This window comes from Astatotilapia calliptera, chromosome 9 (genome assembly GCF_964374335.1).
Source record: "Astatotilapia calliptera chromosome 9, fAstCal68.1, whole genome shotgun sequence".
Taxonomy (NCBI): Eukaryota; Metazoa; Chordata; class Actinopteri; order Cichliformes; family Cichlidae; genus Astatotilapia; species Astatotilapia calliptera.
In genome coordinates, this window is record NC_137430.1 from 15,916,622 (window position 1) to 15,941,583 (window position 24,962).

At 40.0% G+C, this 24,962-nt stretch overlaps 1 protein-coding gene across 2 annotated transcripts in view; it reads left to right on the forward strand.

Moving 5' to 3' along the window:
* Positions 1-24,962, forward strand: part of cntnap2a (contactin associated protein 2a) — a 405,328-nt gene that overhangs the window by 329,665 nt on the left and 50,701 nt on the right. For both annotated transcript variants that reach the window (XM_026179392.2, XM_080306454.1), the window contains exons 16-18: positions 5,568-5,724; positions 9,520-9,647; positions 24,322-24,492. In XM_026179392.2, coding sequence (XP_026035177.2) covers positions 5,568-5,724; positions 9,520-9,647; positions 24,322-24,492 — 456 coding nt within the window. The remainder of the gene's footprint in view (positions 1-5,567; positions 5,725-9,519; positions 9,648-24,321; positions 24,493-24,962) is intronic.

Sequence of the window (24,962 nt, forward strand, 5' to 3'; positions counted from 1 at the left end):
CAGTGAACCTCTGTGACACCTACAACATAACCTATACAAGGGGCCTTGTGGTCATCTCTTGGCATTTATTATGAGATGGCAGATACTATGTTCTTTGGGGGTTTTTTTTTTTCTTTTTTTCTGTCTCTCTCGCTCTTTTTCTTTTTCTTTGTACATTCCCTTACATCCATTCTAATAGTTTTAGTAAACTCCCTTCAGGAATTTGCTGACATCTGATTAATGCTATGATTATTATTCCTTATATTGAGGCTATGGCTATTATTCTTTCACTGAACCATTCAAAAATTGCAGAGAGAAAAAAGCAGACAGACATCCATAGGAGGAAGAATAGATGGTAGTAAACAGGCCAATTACAATACTTGCTGACTGTGTCAAAATTACTTGTACGTACATTTCTAGGAAATTGTATTTCAGGTTACCACTCAGGGGTTGAGAAAGGTTTGCAGTCACAACCAGGGTCCTTCATTTAATAGGTGATTAAATCTAAGAGGCAAGTTAATATATATTACGGTCGAGTGAGTTAATATTTTGTGTGCTGGAGGGTGGTGTTGCTTCCGGTGACAGCATGGAGATAAATGCTCAGTAACAAGAAAATAATGACATCCCACGGCGCACTTGTACCTTCAACACATCCCTTTTCGTGAGCTCAGTGAGTGTGATTGTTTACACCTGAGTTTGCTGAGTGTCTCAGCAAGCTGCTGCTTGATTGTCATACTGTATTTTTACTTTTTACTGATTATTGCACTTTAGAGCCTGGTGAGAAACAACATTCCATTGCAGCCTGTGTATATCTGAAAAACCATGCAAAATGACATTGAGCCCTTTTGAGCCTTGAATCTTAAGTTCATAGTACAGACATAAGGTTGCTTTCTATTTAAGCACTAGCTACATTATTAAAATGACAGGTGATCAAATGCAACTTTTTGACCCCGGCAACAAGCATCACCAAACACAAACTGCTTCTGCACAGTTTGTCTGTTAGTAGCTACTACTGTATTTCCAAGGAAGAGAAAAACATACATGCCACACTGATAAATGGAGAGAGATGTTAGTAAGATTTGTTTTTTAAAAGTAAACCTTGCTCACTGCTCTTTGTATTATAATTTTATAATTTAAACCTAAATCTTACATTAGGTGTCCTCATTTGTTTTAGAGTTTACCTTAGTTTAGTTTTGGGGGAACCAAGGATGGATGTAACAAAGGGTTAAATGTAACAACATCGCCCGTCCTCCCTGATACTAAATTGAAGAGCATGGGTGGGACACTCCAGGCCTGAAGGACCGTGTCCTGCAGGTTTTAAATATAACACCCTGGGTCAACACACCTGAATCAAATGATTAGTTCATTACCAGGCCTCTGGAGAACTTCAAGAGATGTTGAGGAGGTAATGTAGCAATTTGAATCAGGTGTGTTGGCTCAAGGACACATCTAAAACCTGCAGGACACCGCCCCACCACCCCTGTTGTAGAGCTTTATGAAGAAGTATTCAGATTTTATGGCAAAATCACATCTAAGAACTTTTTTATTCAAGTGTATATTTTGATTGGTACTGATACTGCAGAAACTGGAATTTTGTAACATTATTTTTAATTTCATGTCAAAATTTAAGAACTCTTACAAATATTATGTGAGATATAAGTGCTGGAACAAAAAACATTTTTACTATAATCCGCGGACTCCCTTACATTATGCTCGCTAAATAATGTTTTATGGAAGTTTGTTGCAAAACGTATTAAGGTAAATTAGTTTAGTCTTTTTCCCAGGTTGCATATAAATACCAGGCTGTTTAGTCCAGGCAAAACTGGTCAGTTTGCAGTATTTTGATAATGTTTAAAATGATGTACCATGCTGAACTGGTTACACCTAGGGTACTGTTACTAGGTTACATCAAGGGCAGCAGACATCAGCTCATATATAAGATGATGATGCAGATTAGTTTCAGTCACTGAGTCCTACCTTTTATGCTAGCTTTATAGTGAGTAGGGGTTGGAAATCAGCTATGCTGTTTGGGTAGCATCTGCTTATATCTTACTGAATTCAGCTGGCTAAATCCATAAAGAGCAGTGAATATCAGAAGAGGAGCACAGATCACCTGATCAGAATCTCTATGCAAAGAAAACTAAAACAGATTATTATGTGCCTTATTTATAAGTAATTCTGCACCATGAATACGTCATAGGTCATCATTCTTTTATTACTCTCTTTAAAAAAAATGGATGTACAATGAACAGCAATTTACTACAAAACAACACATCTCTGTAAGTTCATGTTCTGCCACTTCGACAGGAGTTTGTGAACATACTCCTACTCGCTTACAGTCACTTTTATCTCATTTGTGGATGAAGCATTTTTGTCATCGACTTCAGTGAAATATAACCTCAAGTTCCCTGCTCTGTGTGTGTGTGTGTGTGTGTGTGTGTGTGTGTGTGTGTGTGTGTGTGTGTGTGTGTGTGTGACCTCAGCAGAATAGCGAGTCAGAAAAGAAAAATCACTATTCTGAACCAAGCTTTAAATGCAGCACCCACATGTGTGTATTTATGTGTGTTTGGTGTTTATAGAGCCCAAGCCTACATTAGGCATAGGCCCAAGATGCTTTTTCTCCTGTGATGTCTTTTTTGTGCTGTAGAAAGAGGATTGTGAGCACATTGTTATTGAATACAGGCAGTTCCTTTGTTCATGCAGTCATAAGTTTTTCCTAATGCTTAACTACTTTTACTCTGCAGTTATACAAGAGCTAGAAGGAACATCCCTTTAATTATGTGTTTAAAGTAGTCTGCCCAAGGTTTTATGGGGCCTTAGAATTTTGATTTGCGTCCCTATCGCCCACCACTCACCTCAGCACCACCAGTATTAACTATAGATTGTCCATGGTTTATTGTTTATGCATTGTACAAGAAATACAATCATTATCATGGCGTGTGTGTGCTGAAAAGAGATCAAATAAACCAGCAGAGAGTGCATTTACAAAACAAGTTATCTATTTTAATTGGTTTTGAAATGTGGTAATGTGCAAAGGGACACAAAAATCACGCAGTTTTATAAAGACCCAGATTTATTTTCTTATAATGTAAGAACAGAAAATATTTTATAAATTAAATCTAAACTTAAATAAGACATAATTGAAATACAAAATATTCATTAAGAAGATTCTATTTGATTTTTGTTTTTATTTACAGAGAACAATTGGCCTAAGATTAAAAAAAAAAACCTACCTGCCCTGTCATATTAGAAGCTAATGTGTCTGTCAACAGCAAAACTCCCTCACAGGTTTGTACATGCTGACCTGGGGGAAATGATGCTTTGTCAAAAAGTCACACATCAGCTGAAGAAGCACTTTGTGAAGCATCATGAGCTGATGTTATTGCCGGCGTTGTTGTGTTCTAAAATATATCCACTGGGGAAATATTGCTGGGGAATCAGTTGATGAATGAGGATGAGCTTGTAGCAAATTCAGATATCTCAGAGAAATAATATGTAAAACAACAACGCTGAAAGCGGGTCTAATTAAATAAAACAACTACCTAATTGAGGTGTAACAAAGTCGGAATATAACCACAAAGACCCAAAAATGATTATGTGCGTTATGTACGGCTGTTATCAGAGTCAAGTCTGTAAATAGTAGGTCTGTTTCATAATGAGACAAAGTTGCTGGGACATGTTCAGGATCCAGCGATTGAGCCTAGACCCTTAGTTCAGAAAATCGTGGTTACATTTCATTACAGAAAAAGTAATTCGATAGTTATTTTACACAGAAGAAAATCTTTAACACAAATGAATGTGTGTTAGGTTTATGCCTTGGCTGCCCTAAAATAATAGCACTGATAATTACCAAAATACATTTTTTATTTGTGTGTGTGTGTTGGTTCATCCACTAGTGTATGCAAGCTCTTTAACTGAAATTGTGTTTTTAGTGTTAAAATATAATTATTGTTGTTATCCACAAAATTTCAAATTAACAGTTTTATGAAAAAAGCTTAGAAAATAATAAGGTACAATATTATTGTTTCATTAAGATGCCAAATTACAGTTACTTGCATTTCTAAAAAGAAAAGTTGAAGAACCTGAAGAAAAGTAGTGGATGAACATTAGGCTTTATCAGTTTCTGACTGCTCAAATTTAGGTATAAAAATGTGAATTCAGTTTTTTATTGGCCTGATAAATAACAGTACAACTTTTAGTATGAAACAGGTTTTAGACAATTAAAAATATATATTTGTGTTTTCTTGTTTTTATGACACTATACCTTCTTTTTGGTTTCAAATTTCAAGTTACTGATACTGTGAACAAAAACAACAACAACAAAAAGTCTGTGTTTGAAAGCAGTACTTGATACTAGTACTGGGTTGTTGGCTAGATGGGTGCCATCTGTGATAACCACTGACTTAAATGTGAGACTATGAGGTCTAACTTTGACTTAAATTCAAACTTGGCCTCTCTATTGTATAAAAATACGACAATACACACACACACACACAAACACACACGTGAATTGAGAGGATTGTGAAGTCTCTTGAGGAGGCACTGTTAATCCTGTTGACAATGGCTTGTCTGAACAGTAGCTTGAAGAGAGATGAGGCTAATTCTCTTTATGAAGGCAGTAACCCCACAGGTCACCAAAGCCAAACACGTAACCATTTAGACACACAATAGAAACACGTCTGTTTCTTCTTCCTGGAGTTTAGCCCCTAGTCCCACCCAAAAAAAAAAATGTAATAATACAGTATATCACACCTCTCAATGCAATTGTGCTGCATCAAAAGTCTGCTTCAATTCCCTTCTGTAAAAAATGGGGCTCGGGAGATTTCATTGTCTCTAAAGAAATTTGACAAAATGATATTGACAATGCGGCTTATTTTCCCGGAATAAAGAGGGAAACGTAATATTGTTTCATTCTCTCTTGCTGTTATTGTGATATATTGCCAGCCACCGAAATATTTACACCTCTCTCTGCCTAGTTACTGTCCCATGCCAGAATACATTATCCGTGGAAAAGAAAACAATATTACATTTCTTATTGAAAAGCAGCGATCCTTCACCTTTTATCCACTCATTAAAAATCACACATACACGAACCCACACACACGAACGGGCACATACAAACACAGAGAGGTGTTTGTGTGTCCGCAGATGTGGTTTTGAAGTACCGACACTCACTCCAACAATTACACGCAGTGGTTTGTGCATAGAAAAGATAAATGTATGCAATGGCGCTGAAGCTGTTTTAATAGATCTGTAAAAGCACAGGTGTGATGTGTGTCTAAGTGTGCCTTCCGGTCTCAAAGGCATTTACCATCCAGCTGCATAAAACATGTTGAGCAAATGAGTTATATTCACCGTGCAGCTGCCAATTGTCACTATAATTCACATGGACGCAAAAAAAGAGCCTCAAACAGTTAAAATTTTGAACAATCAATCATCTGTAACTCTAGCAGCACAACTTTATCGCCTTTAGAAAAAGATGTTTTCATCTGTTTTGTGCACTTCTCTGTGAGGGTCACATTGACATGTTCTCCATTTCGGAAATAACCTATAGGCTTCTTTTCTGGATGTTTGTGTTCTATCCCCAGACGGGACACCCTACACTTGGTGGGTTGGCAGAGGGAACGAGAAACACTTCTACTGGGGTGGATCGGGGCCTGGCATCCAGAAATGTGCCTGTGGCATCGACAGGAACTGCACCGACCCCAAGTACGACTGCAACTGTGATGCTGATGTCAAACAATGGTGAGTCAGACTTTAAAGTTCACTGTTTCAGTTTCACAATTAGAGAGCCATTTCTCAGTAGTTTTCAAGCTACTAAGTAGCTCTTTTTTTGTATTACATGAATACTACATGCATCATGGGAAAGCCTTTTTCATGCATTATGCATTAGCTTTTATCCATCAAGCTTCTTGGAGACCATCTTGTGCAGCTAAAGTCTTCATTTTTACCCACTGCAAACTACTTTAATCTTTCTAATAACCAGGATACTACTTTTATGATAATAAGCTGAATGCATGTGTCGTAGAGTGGAAAGCTAACGCTACAGTTACTAATGAGTGGAGAATTCAGTGGTGACTTTTTTTTGCCAACCTAGATAAAAATGATTCTGTCACTTGTTATCACTAGGCTTTAGCTATAAAAACAAGGAAGTTTCACAGGGTTATGTACATACATACCACGCTCACTGGCACTTCAGTAAGGAAGAGGAGTGTTTGTTATTCCATTAACTCACCCACAGATTTTCTCGCCAGGGCAGATGAATTCCTCAGACATACCTCAGACATTTAACTGCTTCTAAAATAATTGCGGTTTATATGAAATTGTAAAGGTCAGTTTGTCTATTAACTGCTTGTTATGTTTAATAAGTGCATGTTTGGTAGTAGAGAAGTTCATTTTGGTAGACATTAACAAGGCTTCCTACAAACAATCTCTTACCTGACAGACCGTCGATTCTTTTTATTTTTCTTACCGCATAAGCTGAACCCAAAAATGAAAAACCCACGGATTATTTACATTTTTATTTATATATTACATTTTTGATAGCACTAAATTCGTCACTTATGCTAATGTAGCGATTGCATTAAGCTGACAGTGCAGAATCCGCCTTAACTGGACAGTGTGGCGATGTGTCAAACTTCAAAGGCTGAAGTGACTGAATGATGAATGCATTCATCATTCAGTCACTATCAGTGATGTGTTTATTTAAGAGGGGTGCTTACATCCAGAACCAACAGTTTGCATTTTAAAGCTCTTTTAGCCAGCTGATGGATATTCTCATTAAAAGCTGTTGCATCGCTGTTTGTGAGTGTGTGTATGCATGTGCCTCCTCTTTGAGAGTAATTACTGAGCATTAGCAAGAAGAAGAGATTTAATTTGCTTTCATGTCTCCCTCCTCATCTCGAAAACTGATGAGATTACAAATAAATTTTACAGTGCCTTGTTCTCTCTGTTTGCTGGCGAGGAAGCATTACAAAAAAAACCCTCTAATATTGTACAGGAAGTCTACAGTGTTGTCTGACATGTAGGTGTGCACATTTTCACATCAATAAACACGCAAGGGCATAAGCAGAGTCTTAGAGGAAAAAAAGCAAACAGCTCAGAAGCCTGAAGAAGAGAAAGGCTGGGTTGGCTGGGTTGCAGTTTGCAAAAACACTCAGAAAAAACTGAACAGACTTCCATGAAGGAAAGATTATCCTCTATCAAAGCAATTGAAAGAGAATATGTGGTGAAAACAGCAAAACCTAAGGGGCATTAAGGGCATTAATGGAACTAGGGCACTTGAATTTGTTGATAATTTTACTATAGCAACAGGGTGAATGCAGATACAGACATGCTCAGTTTCAGCAACTTAGTCCTGAGGTGACATGACCTTATTGTGACTAAGCAGACTGGCTAAAGACAAGAAGAAAGAGCTGAAGGTGTCTGCAGACGTTCCTCAAAGAGGATCACCTGACTAGATCTAAAGACATCTATCGATGTCTAAAGGGTGAATCTTGAAATTGATCTGTGTTAAACACGGCACACCTGTGCAGTTGTTACTACACTGATGTAAACCTACTCAAATTAAAAGTGAGACTTGATTCATTAGAGGTAATTGGATCAGACCTTGAATGGTGTTTAACCTGCTAGCTATCTAACACAGAGCCTGTGTGATGTCTCATTGCACCGACGTGAAAATAGAGCAGGTAATTCTCTGGTGAATTCACACTGTGTGAGTGAACTCCTTGTATGCAGCCTCCCTTACGCTCCCTTGTCTAAACCACATAACATGTACTGAGGTGTGAACATATCTGAAAGTGACTATTTCATGTGTGCTACATGTAAAAAAGACCAAAGTGACAGTATTGATACTGTTTGGAAGTTTACTAATAGGCTCAGTTAAAAGTATCCTTTAAGTAGTAACCAGTACTACAGCTGGTACAGCATCTAACAGCATAAACAAAAGAAAATCTTCATGCCTGTGGATAACACCTCCCCCAACTATAGACTTACAAATGCCCACTCATGTTGTCCTACCCACACAGCAGACAGGTCTGGCCTGGATCTGGTGTCAAGCCGACCACTGCTGGCTGACTTCTGGCATGGTAAGTGGTATGTCATCCAGATATGGGCCAGGTCTGGAGTAGATGGCACTGTTTATGTGATGGCATGCCACATCTGGCCCGATTGTGGTTTGGTTTATGTGGCCCAGGCTCATAGAAAATAGGTCTTCCCCATATCCGGCATCAAGCTGGTACTTCTGACTGACTGGTGTCATGGCAGAGTGTATGTCAACCAAATGTGGGCCAGGTCTGGCAATGATGACACTATTTATGTTCCTATTTTCCTGTTAGATAGAAGACCCAAATGCCATGTTGCAATACTATACTGCTATGGTAGTCAACATTTCTTATCCAGGTTTGTGAGTGTACACTTTATCCAAAACCTAATGACGGTTTACTCACGTTTGCCAGTGGGTGGTGGTAGCTCAGGAGGTAGAGCAGATCACCTACTGATCGGAAAGTTAGTGGTTCAACCCCTGGCTCCTCCAGTCTGCATGTCAAGAGTAAGAATGTGGTTAGGAAGCACTCTGTTTAGAGAAAGTGTGTGATTCAGTGAATGTGGCATGCTGTACTCAAGAGCACTTTGAGTAATCTGGGAGAGTAGAAAAGCGCTATATAAGAATCAGTCCATTCACTGTCCGAAAAGTTTCATCATGTTACTTTCGCACTATTATGTTCTGGCACATGTTGTTATTACATGACTTGATTAAGGTACATATTAGGCTGACATCTGGGGCCAGAGCTGAAACTGTTCTGGGCCAGCACAGGACCACCAGTATGTCCGCAACTGGCCTTGTGCTGGCCCATGTGTGAGCAACCTCTGGCAAACCAGGTCTGGGCCACCAAAGGGCCATCATTCTTTGTGGTTCTTTGGGCCATTGTGTGGGCCACATCTGGGCCATACCAATTTTGCCATGTGGATACATGTATGAATACTCTTATGTATATAAACAACTGCAATACCTTTGTGAGATTATTATGTACTTTATACAATTTACCCTATCTGATGTTTTTCTGAATCGATTTCTTTTTATATTTAGCTTTCCCTTCTTCATTTCATACTCAAAATCACTTACCTGAGATGTGTCACCTCAACGCTAAGGAATTTTTTATGGAAAATCATATTGACACATTTGTGAATAGTGTCTGGCAGATATTTCCGCAGTTATTTCATTGTTTGTTTGTTTTTATTGTGCTCTTAATAAACTCTAAATTGAACTGAATAGAAAAATGTTTCTTTCACAGCAAGAAGAAGAAGAAGAAAGTGTGTACATTATTGTACTTTATTGAGCCCCGTGGGGAAATTGCTCTCTGCATTTAACCCATTCACTCAGTGAAGCAGTGGGCAGCCATTGGGCGCCCGGGGAGCAGTGTGTAGGGACGGTACCTTGCTCAGGGGTACCTCAGGGTAGCTGTTAGGGTAGCAAAAGATATAGTAAGGTGAAAAGACCATAATTCCTTAACCTCTATAATTCTTTCCCAAATCATCCTATAGGAGAGAAGATTCTGGTCTCCTGGTCTATCAAGAACATCTGCCAGTCAGCCAGGTCGTGGTGGGCGACACCAACAGGTCAGGCTCTGAGGCCAAGCTAACTGTTGGACCACTTCGTTGTCAAGGAGACAGTAAGTGTTGTGTCATTTAAAATACAATTAATGTACTTTGGTGTGGAGCACGTGGATGGCGCCAAAACAGCTGGCTTTACTCATGTGAGTGACAGACAGCTGGAAAACGATTCCAACATCACGAATGAGTATTTACTTGGTCCAAAAATCAAAGTCATAACTGCTGACATAAAAGTGGTTGAATGGACTGTGTGCGAGGCACTGGGGGGCTTCAAGGTGTTGAAAGTTCAGTTAATGAGTACAGATAAGCAGATACACCGAAAATTAATTGGAAATAAGTAAATAATTTTTTCTCCCCATAAACTACATTTATAGAGGTAAAAAAAGAAAATTCATTTTCCAAATAATTGATAAAGGAAATAATTATTACAGCTCTTATCCAACATATGGCAGCCAACAAGTGGTGTTAGTCAACTTTTTATTTAGTTTAATATTTGTTACTGATTTATATTGAAGAAGGCTGCGCTATTATATTCAGAAAACAGCGTGATTAAGTTTTTAGCAGCAATGTAGGTAATTTCAGGCTAATCCACAGTATTTTGGAACAGACAGCAGGGCTCCGTAGAGAGGCACAGAGGTGTACTCTGATTAAAGAGAAACTAAAAGGTCAATAGAGTATCCAGGAGCTAAATCACACGGTGTGAGTCATCTGTATGGTTGTAAAATGAACTTTAAACTCAAGAGGAGCCTACACAGGATGGGGAAAGCAGGCGTGAGCTTTTTGGATTCACCGCAGGGTTAAAATGGGCCTTTGAGTGAAGCACAAGGACGGCTGTTGCAGCAGACTAAATGAAAAAGAAATATGAGCAATAATGACCATCTCCAGGTCGACTGCGGAAAGGAAGGGATTTTATTTTCTCAAAAATTCACAGCTGGTTGCTGAAGAATGGCTGCATAACATTTGTGAAGGGCTCACGAAAGGTTGAATCAATTCCTCTTTTGACACTGTATGTAACTTCTGAAGAGTTTGTGTGCTTGTTTCTTTATTTGATGTTAAGCAGTATGACATTTTTAGATAGACAGTTAATGGTACTCCAGCAGAACTTACACTGGAATAGATACATATTCAAATTATAGAGATCCCATTGTGCTTACAACAAATGCCACCAGGCTGTACATGATATTAGCAGATGAAGATTGTCTAATGAAAGATACAGATTGCACTGTTATGTCAGGTGAACCGTAATAGAAACGTCAACACAGGGATAAAGCGGGTAGTGCCGATATTGCCTGGTGAATGGAACGAAACAACCCAAAACAAATAAGATCGCTTGTCCTTGTCTTTTCCGCTGAATCGGCCTGAAACCAGATTGAAACATTTAAATTCAAACAAGTATGAATGAATTAGCTTTCAAAGAATTGCATTTTCCTGTAGCAACTGGTGAAGTGGCAGGTGATTGACACAATTTGGAGCAACATTTTTAAGGTATGCCCTGTGGCCTACAGCCTTTCTCAATCCCGCCTTTGTTGTGGCAATTTCTGTAATAGGTGGAAATGACTCATAAAAAGCCAGCCAGTGGCAGCCGCCGTCATCACTGTTGATGTATTCACTTACGTTATGAAAGAGAGGAAAAGTGAAAGGTTTGTGTAGTAGTAGCGAGCAAAGTGCCAGGAAACTTAGATTGATAGCTGGCTACCTTTATACAATCACGGTTAAATTACTACCTGAATTGGCTTTTTTAAGTGGCAGGTGCAATGTGTGCAATTCACTGGAGCTGCAGTTCAGCACAACAGCTATATTTGTTTAAGGCTGATAGGACCTGAAAGAAACTCGAGGGGTCAGTAATGGGTTTATGCAGTCACCTAAAAGCAAGCAAAAAAAAAAAGTGACAGTGTGGTGCAGTCACACAGTATATAGGGAGCTTTATTTAACCATAACAAATTAAACGAATGGTAACTCACACAAACATCAAAAATCAGTATGACAGGAAGGGCACTTTGTTCATCACTATCTTTGGCTTCCTCATGTGGAAGAAATATTTGCCATTTCTTCATCCTGAACCCCAGTGGAAATTAAGCATTATCAGTGTGTCTTTGACTGTACAATACATCCATTGTCAGTCAAACTTTTGCAAAGTACCAAACCCTTTTTTGACTGTTTGCTGCTGATGGTTTGAATAAGGTCTTAATTAAAAACTATCTTCAGAGAGAGCAAGAGAAAACACTTCATGCATAGCAGAGTACAATTGAGCACATTGTCATTCTGGGTTTGCACTTGAGTCTGAAAATAGCACATTGCTTATTCTCGCAGTGTGCAAATCATTCACAGAACCTGTTGTTTTATCTTGATTGTCTTTCTATTTTGGAATCTTTCTTTATCTGCCTCTGCATATGTGTGTTTTTGTGCGTGAACGCACTCGCATTTTGTGCTAATGTCTATGTGTGTGGTGAGATAAATGCATCTGAACTCCGTTCAAAGCTTTTTCATCTAAGCACTCATCCTTTTATTCCCTTCAGTCAACTCCCGGTAGTTTAGGTTGTTGCTCAGGTAAACATCAGGTGTCAGATCTAGCAGAACACTCACACCTACACACAAACACACAAACTGAGAGGCACTTTAATCCTTGCTGTTTCTCTTCCTGTCTGTGCTTCTAATCAGTGTTGGCGCACTGCTCTCATTGGGACTTTGGGTCAGTTGGAAGATACACACATATTGTGCAGAACTATGATATTGACCACTTCCCGTTTCATGCAACCTGGGCCAGTTCACTTTGTCCGCATCTTACCTGCGATATGTGACTCCTGTAGTGTGTACCGAGTTTCTGTCAGATCAGCACGGATCAACTGCGCGGTATAGCTGTGATGCAGCTGTTTACTCTGTAAATTCAGAGGTTCTGTAACACAGTGGGCTTCAAGATAAACTTAGAAAAGTTAAATGGATAATGGAAATGGTATTCTAATGGTGTAAGCTTTCACTACATTAAGGCTTAGCTGTCATTATGAGAGGATATTCAGTGGCTTTAGCCACCATGATCCCTGCGAGCCAGCAGGCTCTTCTTGTCAGCTTGTTGAGATCTGCCACTGCCTTATTTCACAAACGCACATCTGATGTATTTTTATATTTATGGTGTGACCGGTTTGTGATACTGGCCTAAATAAAATGCTAAATAAATTTGATTCAAACCATCATACTGTAATATGATACTAAATTTTTTTTTGCATTATTCACATTTTTGGGGGCTATGTACCTTTGTTCTGAGATTCCCCCAGGCTTCCATGTGCATAGCTGTGTGTTAGGCATCAAGACCCAAACACAAGTAGAGCACTTGACTTTGATAAGGCTGGGTACTTCATGAAAGGAAAAGTGGTTCCAAAGCAGCTTGCAAGAGCAGCAGCACCTGTTGACAGGTTAAAGCAACTTTAAAAGTATATCCTACAATCTGTCACATGTGTACCACTAAAACAGTTTGGTGGCCCCATGTACAACCTTTTTGGATGAACCCAAGGAGTAATTTTGTTTGCTTAATATGGCCCAGGTCTGTATTGTGACCTGAACATGAAGCAGAAAACTGTAAAAAGCAAGCGCATCTTTTTATCTTTAACGCAGAACAAATGAACCAATATACGAGTTTAAAAGCAACCTTAATTTCATTCCACTTTTCTAAATGTATTATCCACTGAGCAATTCAAAACAGAATGAACTCCTCAATTATGTCTGTGAAGGTTCTCAGTCATCCAGGTAATCGTAGTCAAAGGAGCTTGCAAAGAAAAGCGTCTGGACTTCTTTAAGTTGCTTGAAGACGTTTCGCCTCTCATCCGAGAAGCTTCTTCAGTTCTAAGGTCAAATGGTGGGGAGTCCCAGATTTAAACCTAGTGGGAGTATCCCCCCACAGAGGGACAAAAGGACCCCCTGATGATCCTCTAATCGCCTGAGCCAAGATGTGAAAATGGGTGTGGGTCCCAATCAGCCAGGGTTTCGGGTGAGCTCATTGTGAAACCTGGCCCCACCTTATCATGCTACATAGGGAATGACAATGGCAGACACAACAACATTGTCATCCCCTATGTAGCCGATGTATCAGAAAAATTCAGGAGAGTTTTCTCCAAGCACGACATCCCAGTGTATTTCAGACCCAGCAACACGCTCAGACAAAAACTGGTTCACCCGAAAGACAAAACTCCAAAACACAAACTTAACAATGTGGTGTATGCTGTACAGTGCAGCGAGGAATGCCCAGACCTCTACATTGGAGAGACCAAACAGCCACTTCACAAGCGCATGGCACAACATAGAAGAGCCACCTCCACAGGACAAGACTCAGCAGTCCATCTGCATCTTAAAGATAAAGGACACTCTTTCCAGGATGCCAATGTTCACATTTTGGACAGAGAGGACAGATGGTTTGAAAGAGTGAAAGAAGCCATCTATGTCCACTGTGAGCGACCATCTTTGAACAGAGGCGGTGGTTTACAACACCAACTGTCTGCCATCTATAATCCAGTTTTGAGTTCCCTCCCCAGACGCCTTAACACCCACTCACATCCTGGGCCATCTGATCTCAGGAATTCGCATGATAGGGTGGGGCCAGGTTTCACAATGAGCTCACCCGAAACCCTGGCTGATTGGGACCCACACCCAGTTTCACACCTTGGCTCAGGCGATTAGAGGATCATCAGGGGGTCCTTTTGTCCCTCTGTGGGGGGAAACTCCCACGGGGTTTAAATCTGGGACTCTCCACCATTTGACCTTAGAACTGAAGAAGACTCTCGGATGAGAGGTGAAACCTTTTCAAGCAACTTAAAGAAGTCCAGACGCTTTTCTTTGCAATCTCCTCCTCAATTATGTTATATCTGAGAGATTGCTTCTGTCACTTCCAACTTCCCTTTTTTTTTTTTTCTGTCGCCTAAGGAAAAATACATTAACATACTAAGAAAGGAAACTAATATTGGTATCTGTGCTGTAATGTAACAAAGCACCAAAGTGGTTTTGGGGCAAATAATATCCTTTAGAGAGGAAAAGTAAAAATGGATTTAATCTATAGTGCAAGACGGCATGATCATTGCACTAATAATTCTTCATAAACTCTCTATTGACTGCTCATTTTTCAAACTAAAGGAAATAAAAGAATGGAGCTATGCTATCTCAGCGGGCTGTGCTTTAGAGATAGTGCTGGATTTAAAACTACAAAGGAATTTAGCCAAGTATACCACAGATATCAAGTATGCCACAGTTAAACATCACGCACTGGATATTTCGCTGTCATTTTTATCTCTAACAGCCCGTCCTCCGGCAGACAGGAAGTGGCCTGGTTCTGTCGAGGGTGCAGAACATGACAGAACACCTGCCCTTCTTTCTCCCTGGTGTCACACCCATTATGGTCCCTTCATCAACAACCCGGTGCCAGTCACTAATGTCCCTTCATCGCCGAGCTGCCAACATACAAACAAACCATGATTTAATGACCCATGACATCACATTTGTTTGTGTGTGGGGGTCTGAAAGTGTGGCAAACACAATTAATAAAGATGGATTCTTCTGTCACTTGGACGGCGCAGTATTTCTTTGTCTTCCTTGTTATCACCGCATGTGTCTTTGTGGGCGCAAGACAAAGTGAGACATCTTCTTTTATATTGAGTGACCAAATTAACAACCTTTACAATGAAGATGACTTTGAGGTATGTTTGCCATAGTGCCGGCCAAGACACTGGAACATGGAGCATACATTATACATTGGCCCATTAAGGCATATTAAATGTATATTAAAAATTTCACACGTGAATAGGTCCCGCGCATATGATTGATGCTTCTCATACTGTGCATGGAGCTATGTCTCAGTAAGAGCAATGATGATTGGCTGCCATATAATGGGTTTTCATAGGCAAATGACTAATGTCTTGAGCAGTCAGGAAAAGTTTTAGCAAGGAGGTACTTGTGTGTCTGTGTGGAAGCACAAAGACACACTTTTGTGTGTGCGTTTGTTTCTTCTCTTTTTTTTTGTGGTACGCACAGGAGCAAGTTAGAGTGGACTTTGTCTCTCTCTCTCTCTCTCTCTCTGCTTGTGTGTGTGTGTGTTAGCTCTGGCATTAATGAAGCCCATTTCCACGGCTAGTTTAATGGCAGCCTATACAGTCACAGGGAGACAGAGAGAAATTAGTTCCATTTATTGATGTTAAAAGGGTTTGGACATTTTAATAGATGGAAATTAAAATAAAAGATAGCAAGTGAAGCACAGCAGCATATGTATTCTGCTGTTATGATCTCACGCACCTGCTGTGAGACACACTTGGCCTCATGACTGACCACAAATGAAAGCTTACACACACACACACACACACTATTATAGTTCAAAATTAATTAAGGGCTTCGTCACCATTCTTCACTGTTCGTGTGCCAAGGCATCGGTAACTGAGGCCAATCAACGTTTGAAACTGAGTGAAATATCTGTTCATGTGTTTCCATCAGGCAGACAATTTTGAGTGCCAAAGCAGGGTGCACTTTTTAAATTTTTAATCAAATTTACAGCCATTAAAAACCATTTCACAGCCCAGTATATTGAGAAAAAGTGAAGGGGCCTAACTGCTTTCTCAGTTCATTGCAAATAACATTATTCGTCCCAGTCAGCACTTTGAACTTTGTTTTATTCAGATTGTATGATTTTATATACGCCTCCCCATTCCAGGCTCCAAAGCATTCTCATTCTGCCTCTCCTTGTCCATAACTTAAGCTCAACAGAAAAATGTTATTGAAGGTTCATACACAACTTATGGACTTAATGTCTACACTTTACTGCTGGGATATTCTGTACTTTCATTCCCCGTTATTACTTTGGCAGCAAACCCCTGTATATCAATGCACAGTAAAATTTTATGTAAAGTTTGTTGCTGTCTTGATCAAATAAATGATAACCTTAAACATCCCGTGATTTCATACAAATATTGGCAGAAATTCAGAAATTTCTCCACACTTTCTGCAGGATACCAGTTTAACCTTTGCTTTTATATAGAAATATAACCAGAATGTAACAAGTTGGAAACCTGCTGAGATGCAAAGAGACACTGACTCAATCAGATTGCAACATGCTGGGAATCTGTCGGCATTTCTAAATTAGTGATTATTTGCAAACCTTCACCAATATGTCTGAGACCGATTACTCAGTGTTAGTCGAACCACAGGGTTTGAAGACAGGTTGCCTCCTGCCAATCATCAGGAGGTCGAGGGTGTCGCGCACTAAATTTCAATGCAATCACCAATTTTCCTATTTGCAAGGAGGCTGCCATCTTAGTTATCCTCAAGTGTGACGGAGCTTTTGGCAAGAATGTTATCTGTTCTCTGGTCTCTCATTAAAAGATGAGGTAAACCTGAAGAAGCCTAGGAGGCATTAAAGAATTACAGCTTTTTGTCCAGCTTTGTCGACTCTTGCACCCAAAGCACTGCCATTAGAATTCTTTTTGTATTTCTGGTTTTAGCAAATTTACAAACAACATTGGAATGATGATTTATGGACGTTATTTGGAAGAAAACAAAGAATGAAATTATTCTTTTTTCAACCTCCCTCCAGACTGCTTCGCCATTTATATACCTCTGAGCACTGAAAGTTTATGCTGAAAATGTATGACAAAAAACTTAATTACAGAGTGAGACTGACAAAGGCTTTGCAGGTCTCAAATGACAGACACAAACTAATTACCTGAAGATTCAAATGCTACATTTAGCATGAATATACAGCACATAGACCATAAAATTGCGTGCCACAGACGGCTCAATTATACAAATGAGATGAAATACAGGTCTCAGTGGAAATGGGAGAGAAAAAAATGAGCGATGAAGAGATATATGCTTGGTGTGCCACTCTTTAACATTCTGCAGAGCTGTATATAGGTTCAAGTGTTTTAAACATTAATATCTTAGACGTGCCCTTAGGGACAACTCAGAAGTGTGACCTTCGAAGATAGGTGGCTTTGCTTTCCTTGTTAAATGAGCCTATTCTTAGTCCTTTAATGAAAAATCTCTCAACAGCTTTACCTGAAGTATATGTCGCAATAAGTAGCAAGTGGAAAAGTTAAATTAGATGGCAAACTATGAGTTTGCTCTGAGAACTTGAGGAATAGGTGCTTGTACCCTGAAATACGGTGGCCCTGAGGGGCCAAACGGACTGCATCTTAAAACAAGGGGAAAAAACACAGAAATAGGAAAAAAAAGAGATTTCAAAAAGCACAAGGGAAGTGTTTCTGGGGAGACAATAACCCGACGGACCAGTTGCAGGAACCCAAAACATGCTAGTTGTGTTTTATCATGATTCATATAATACTGATGACGAATTTTTAGGCTCGTTGTTAGGCTAACACACTTACCTCTCATCTTTTCTTTCCTCACAAAACCGATAGAGCCTCCACTTCTTTTAAGTGTCTCCCAGCGCAATTGTTAGCATATTTTGGTTCCTGCAGCTGGTCTGTCGGGTTATTGTCTCCCCAGAAACACTATCCTTGTGCTTTTGGAACTCTCTTTTTTCCTATTTCAGTTGTCGTTTTTCCTATTTCCATAGTGTTTTGTGTGCTTTTGCATCGTTTTTCTTATTGCTGGTGTTTTCTTAAATGGCAGTCTGTTTGGCCTCTCAGGGCCACCGTACTGAAATCCTAAATGTTACGAATTTACAGTGGAAAAGCATCACCGTGTTCACGCATACAGCAGGACACGTGTGAGGCCGAGCTGTTACTGCAGCGGTGCGCTGTCATCTGTGTTGTCTGCTTTGCCCTCCAGCAGTGAGTGTACATTATTTGTATTTCTAATGAGTATGTACATGTACTGCATTTTATATGCGTGATTGTGTGTGTGTGCCTGAAAGTGTACGCGTTAATGACCTGAGACGGGGCAGTCAGTCATCCTTACCATCTGTTGGTATTGGCATATAACCCATCTGGTCAAGCACAGACAGATGAATCATCTAGTTGGCTTCCAGACCCAAACTTCACCTTATGCTGCATCTCATATCAAGTCAGCATCTACAGCTCAGTGAACTTTGATTTTTTTTTTTACGGTTCTCCGTGCGGGCTAACGTAGAGGTCAACTGCTGCTTTTATCTATTTCAGATAAAGACTTCATATAGATCAAAGTGCACAACATGAACGTACTAAATGGGAAACCGTTTCATTAGATGCAAACAGAAAATGTTGAGCAACAGTTTAGCCTACAGACAGATCTCAGTTCCTCTTTAATACGAATATAAGTCAAGAAGACACACACTTTGGTGCCGATCTGGCTCAGTGCGCTGAGCAGGTGACCACATGTCATACGGCTGAGAGCGGCCTGCCCAGGTTCGAGTCCAACCTGCATGTCTTCCCCCGCTTTCCTGTCTTTTCCTCAGTGTGTCTATATCAAATAGAGCAAAAAAGAAGATGTGTTGTTAGTTTAAATGTCACAAGCTACACACACACTAATCCAAAACCAGAATCAGTGGTTTGTGCTCCTCTCACACTATGGAAAACAGTGGTTGGAGGCGTTGGCATGACCAAAACTGCAAAACTTGCAGCCCTGTTGATTTTGAAATGGTTGCTTCAAAGATGGAGACCGGGTGTGCAACCGTGCACAGTCAGCTGCCGACCTCCAGGTGACTTGTTTTGTCAAAAGAGCAAAAATACTGCTATCAGTTTTCCATTGTTACCAATTGAAAAGGGTCAATTTGGCGATTATATGAGACCTGATTGTGATAATACAGTGATTAACTGTTATCGCAAAAATCATAGATCTTTTGCTGTCTGTTTGAAATCTGTAGCCGTCTACACAGAAATTCATATTCACTACTTACAGTCAGTCCAGCCAGAATTTAGATTTGAAACAGAATTTTTCATTCTGCTTCTCCCTGTCCATAAATTAGGCTGAGCAGCAAACTAGACTCACACCCAACTTTTGTCTCCAAAACTTTGTCTCAAGCACTAGCCCTTCTATGAAGAATAAAACTCTGTCTTTCTGTCTTTAATTAAATTATGGTACAGCTTACATAATATTGTACAGAACATCATTGCCTAGATAGACACAGCTACTACAGGATGGTGAATTAACTCCAAAATAGTTCTTGTGGACCCCGATTGTACAGAGACAGGTTGACTCCCACCAGGTGACCTGCACAACCGCCTTATGATTTAAACTGGTCAAGCAGAGATTGGGGGTATGGCACACTCAACCTCTGGGACCTGTTAGTCACCAAAACTACTTGTAATTGGTTGAATTGAGTAGAATCTCCACCATCTGCCTCAAACACAACATTTTTACCAACAAAGATTTTTACATCACCTGATTACATAACTGACCGTCAGTGAATGTGTCAATTATTTTATAACTCAGAGCATAAAAGTTACAAAGCCAGACATCAGATTGAATCGTGTTGTGTAGTACATCACAAATTTTTATCTAAATTAAAGTTTTTATAATTCTGTATTTCTCATATGTAAAATGAATTATAAAAACTTATTTTTTAATTTGATGGTTATGGCTTACAGCTCAATCTCAGTATTTTATTTTCACTTTGTGTATGACAGTTAGAGAAGTGTAACTACAATCATGGGGAACACTGCAGATCTCTCCTGACAACCTTCAAAACACAGGGTTTTTGCTCAAAACACTGGCTGTTCACAGAGTGCTGTGTCAAAGTTGCACAAGCAACAGGAATGAATGCAGCCTTGAGAGGATTGAGATGGGTTCTGGAGTCTGGGAGAAGAGTAAGGAGGCATAAAATCTAGTGTGTTTGAGGTCCAGCATGAAGGTTCCATGATGATCCGGGATGCCATGTCATCTGTTGGTGCCGGGTGATTTGTTCTGTTTTTTGTGAGTCCAAAGTCAATGCAACATCAACCAGGAGAGCACTTCCTGCTTCCATCTGCTGACAAACTTAGCTTAGCACCTGCTCACAGAGCCAAAACTGCTGCCAAATGGTTTGCTAACCGTATCATTACTGCGCTTGAATGGCCAGCCAACTCGCCTGACCTGAAAAATACAGAGAAACTGTGGGTGATTCACAAGAGGCGAACTAGAAATACCCGAGTATGATGAGCTGAAGACCACTACTAAACAACCTGGGCTTCAACAACACCTCTGCACTACCACAAAGTGGTCACTTCCATGCCACATCTTGTTAAAGTAACCCCAACCAAGAATTTAGTATAAAAAATAAAACATAACCAGACAAGAAGTTAGAAAAATCTGTACTGCAAATCCTTTTCTTGTAGTTGATCTTTCACTATCGCATTTAAAACTAAGAGCTGTATATAAGCCAAAATCATCAAAATTTTATCTGTGATGATTATCTGAAAGTTTACCTGATTTTAATTAATTGACAAAAAAAATTCAAAGGCACTAGAACAGGAGTGTCAAATATAAGACCCAGACACAAAGGTTTTACTTTTAACTGTATTTTCAAACGTTTTACAGCTTTTACGAGTGATAATAACCTCTCCCATGTCCACTCATATTACACTAAATAATTAAGTTGTAAATTTCTGTATTTTATACATTTACTTGTTACGATGTAAGCCCAAAGAGTCATGCTGACAGATTTCTTTCATTTACAACAGCATGTATTTATTATGTACAAAAAGTGAGATGTACTGTGGAAATTGTGCTTCTTTTTCTTATATTAAGATATCTCATTGATTACATGTATAGTTAGAGGGGAGATTCACTAGTCCGGCCCACATAGGATCAAAGTGGGCTGTATGTTGCCCGTGATGTGAAATGAGTTTGACATCCCTGCACTGGAATATCCTTGATCAGTATGTGGCTGGTGGGCACAGAGGGGATGTGGATTTCTACAGGCTGCTAAAGATGATGGTTCTCATCTCATCATGGACATGCTGCTGTTTTTCACCAATATTTTACGTCCTATATGTAGTCCTCTTTTCTTGTTTTCATGGCGAGGTTTTTTTAATTGTGTTTTAATATTAGCCACACCAGAATGCGAGGTCACAAGCAAACACAGAAGGGAGAAGGCCAGTGGCTACAAATTAACTTAAAGTATATCTGAGATAATCTTGACTAAGACCCACAATACACCAGACAGTATGACCAAGGGCATCTAGGAAAAGAAGAGAGAACACGATGAGAATTTCTTCTTTGGTATTACCTTGAGTGCCAATTAAACAGAAAAAAAAAAAAACTCTTGTCAAGAAAACCTCTTCAGATTTCATTTGAAAATAGCCTATCTTGGAAGCGCCCTTCACTATTCATTGATTCAGGTCTTGCTGTAGGTTTTCTACACACAGTGCATAAAAGAAAAACGGATGATTGCAGACAAGAGTTGACACACGACTGACCCGTCTGTCTGAGCCCGCCGGTGTTGTCCTGCTTGCTGTGGCATATGGCCGTTCATATAAAACTCCCTTGACAGAACCTTGATCAATAAACATGTGGCCCTGCCTTCAAACATCGCATATCAGGCATTACGGATGGATAGCCTAGTGTTTGCCATGTCTTAGTCAGAAAAGACATTTATTTGCTGGATCAGTTTGTGAAGCAGTTGTTTGATAAACATTTCAATATGGGAGTGATAAATGTGCCATACTGCCTAGCCAACCAGTTGCATCTGTGAATCTGGCACAAGGGCAATCCGAGGTTTATGCTTTGGCTTCTGTCTTTATTCCTCTAACACTGTTTTCTCTCCGACACTCTGTCAACCGCCTAATTTTTTTTCCCCGGTCTTCTGTTGGTTCTCACGCTTTGGATCCCTTTTGAACAATTTCTCCAACCTCCCACTTCTCTCTTTTCCTGCTGTTTCCTCTCCCTCCTTCAAAAAGAAAAGTTGTCTCCAAGCTGTATTTCTTTATCCCAGTGTCCTTCTTGCTCCTGTATCGTTGCAAGTCTTCTTTTTTACTCTCTTGCTCGAAGCTCTCGTGGTCTCATTCAGCGCATACCAATAAATATCAGAGGGCATGAAACTTTCATGTTATCTGTGTATTTGTGTTGGGGTTATTTTATGTGTGTGTGTTTGTACTTTAAGGGTTGTTTTTTATTGATGTAACGCACACAAAAGAAAATGAAGGTAATTTTTATGTATCGGTGTATCAATCTGCTCCACTTTTAATTTCCTATAGATTCTCATTCTAGTTTAAACTGCCACAAACCAGTGATCGTATATTTTTTTAATCACTTCTGCAGCCCTTGAGTCTTTCATGTATGACTCAGCATCACAGTAAACACGATGTTATTTGTTTCCTTTGCCTCTGCAGGAATCCCCCTGTTTAGTCCTGAATTAACCCTGTTCAGTAATTGGCTGTGCCTCCCATGGAGAAGTGAACCATAACCCAACTTCAAACGCAATAATCGCAACGACAGCATCAGTGGGTGGTTGTCTGTGTATGTGGGGGAATGGGCGTGTGCATGTGTGTGCTTCGCTGCTATCTACCCTTGCCCCTGGTGACAGAATGTAAGGCAGAGAGGAAAAAGGGAGAACCTCAGCCCTGTCACTGGGGGGATGCTTATCACACTGGTCCAGGAGACAGACACGGACGCAAAAAGATGCACGGGTGTTGGTGCATACATAGGTGACACAAAAACACACAGTGGGAATGCACTTGGACTCTTAAAATGGGTACAAGCTGACAATTTGGCAACTGTAAATCGTTAATGGAACTGTTAATTTATCTAAAGAGTGCAGTCTTGTCTTTTTTCATTGAAGGTGTCATCTTGGGATCAGTATTTTTACAGTCTTTAAGACTCAGAGGTAGACAGTGTCAGATTAGAATAAGAGTTAAATTAATCATCAGTAGCAGCCATACTCAGGTGCATGTTGTCATGTTTCTCTCCTGTGCACAGCTGTTCCTATTTCCCCAGGTTAGAGTGAAGGGTCTTAGGCCAATCCTCTGAGGCATAAAAGAGATATCACACCGCTGATAACACATTAGCCTTCACTTCCTCCACTTGCCCCTCATATGCCCCCCCCCACACCGGGCCCTGTCCTATTTTTCCATCTCCTCTTCAATATTCCATTCTCTGACCTATGCCTGTCTGATTTCCACTTCTCAGCTGTCTTCTCCACTCCTCTTCTACTCCGACTGCTCCTCCTCCTCCTCCTTCTTCTTCTCTCCCCCCAATAATACTCTTCATCCTTCTTGAGTGATAGGAGCAAGACAGAGACACGGTGAGAGGAGGGAAGACAGGAGAGAAGTCACTTCATCAACCACAGTCTGATAATTCATCAGCAGCTGTTTAGCGTGCTGCTACTTTGTCTTCATTAGCTGGCCCTGCTCTCCCTTCATTCAAAAGTCATTAGTGAAGTTATCAAAAATCCCACATTTTGTCCATGTACCCTTGTTGCCCTTTTCAGCTTCTCGTTTTGGAGATACAAACTTGTCTCTTTCTGCTGTTTTGATATGATCAACTTTCTGCTGCATGTGATTAAACATGCAGGAAATTACTGTCTACTTTCTGTCCAAAACTTGCAGAAATAGACTTTTGAGTTAAGAATTTTTTTTTTATTGAGGAAATATCAAAATGAGCCACATTAACCAATAGACATGACATAACTATATAACAATATTCTATCCAGAATAGATTGATTGCTCCTGAACAAAATGAAAATGGCTCTATTTGAAATGAAGTAATTTCTACCGTGGATTTATTCAACAGCTTATCAGATGAGGATGGAATATGATGTTTGGTACAGTGCTAATGGAGCAGGTGTTGCAGATATGTGGAATGGCTTGGTTCGGAGTTTTGATTTTTCTTTTCTTATCCTTTTTTCCACAGATAACTACTGGAATGCAGCATCGTTCACGACTCCATCATCCTACCTGCACTTTGCCACCTTTCATGGTGAGACCAGCGCTGACATCTCCTTCTATTTCAAGACAAGCGCGGCCTATGGCGTCTTTCTGGAAAACTTGGGCAACACTGACTTCATTCGCTTGGAGCTCAAATGTAAGATTGTTTTGAATGATTCGGTGTGTGCACAAGAGCCATTCCTCTGTCTTTATCTCACTTTTTCCCTCTCTTACCCTGCCTTTTTCTCTACCCTAGTGTGAGATTTATTCCAGCAGTCCGTCTGATAATGTCGGGTGTAACCTGTCACGCACACACACACACATAGGCACAAAGGCTAATGCAGGCGCACACTCGAGCAACAGTCATTTACCTGCCTGATTACAGCACACGCTTTGTGTGATTGCATGAGAGAGCAATCATTTATTTAAGGTAATTGGTGTGTGCAATAATTATGTCCATTATGATCCTCTGTTTAACCAAATCAGCCATTTTCAGGGATGACACAACACAAGCTCTCTCACACACATACACAAACACAATGTGTCTGTCTCTCTCTTTTATTCAATACATTTTTCACAAATAGAAGCAGAGCCCTTACAGCCTTTTGAAACACACAATCATACACC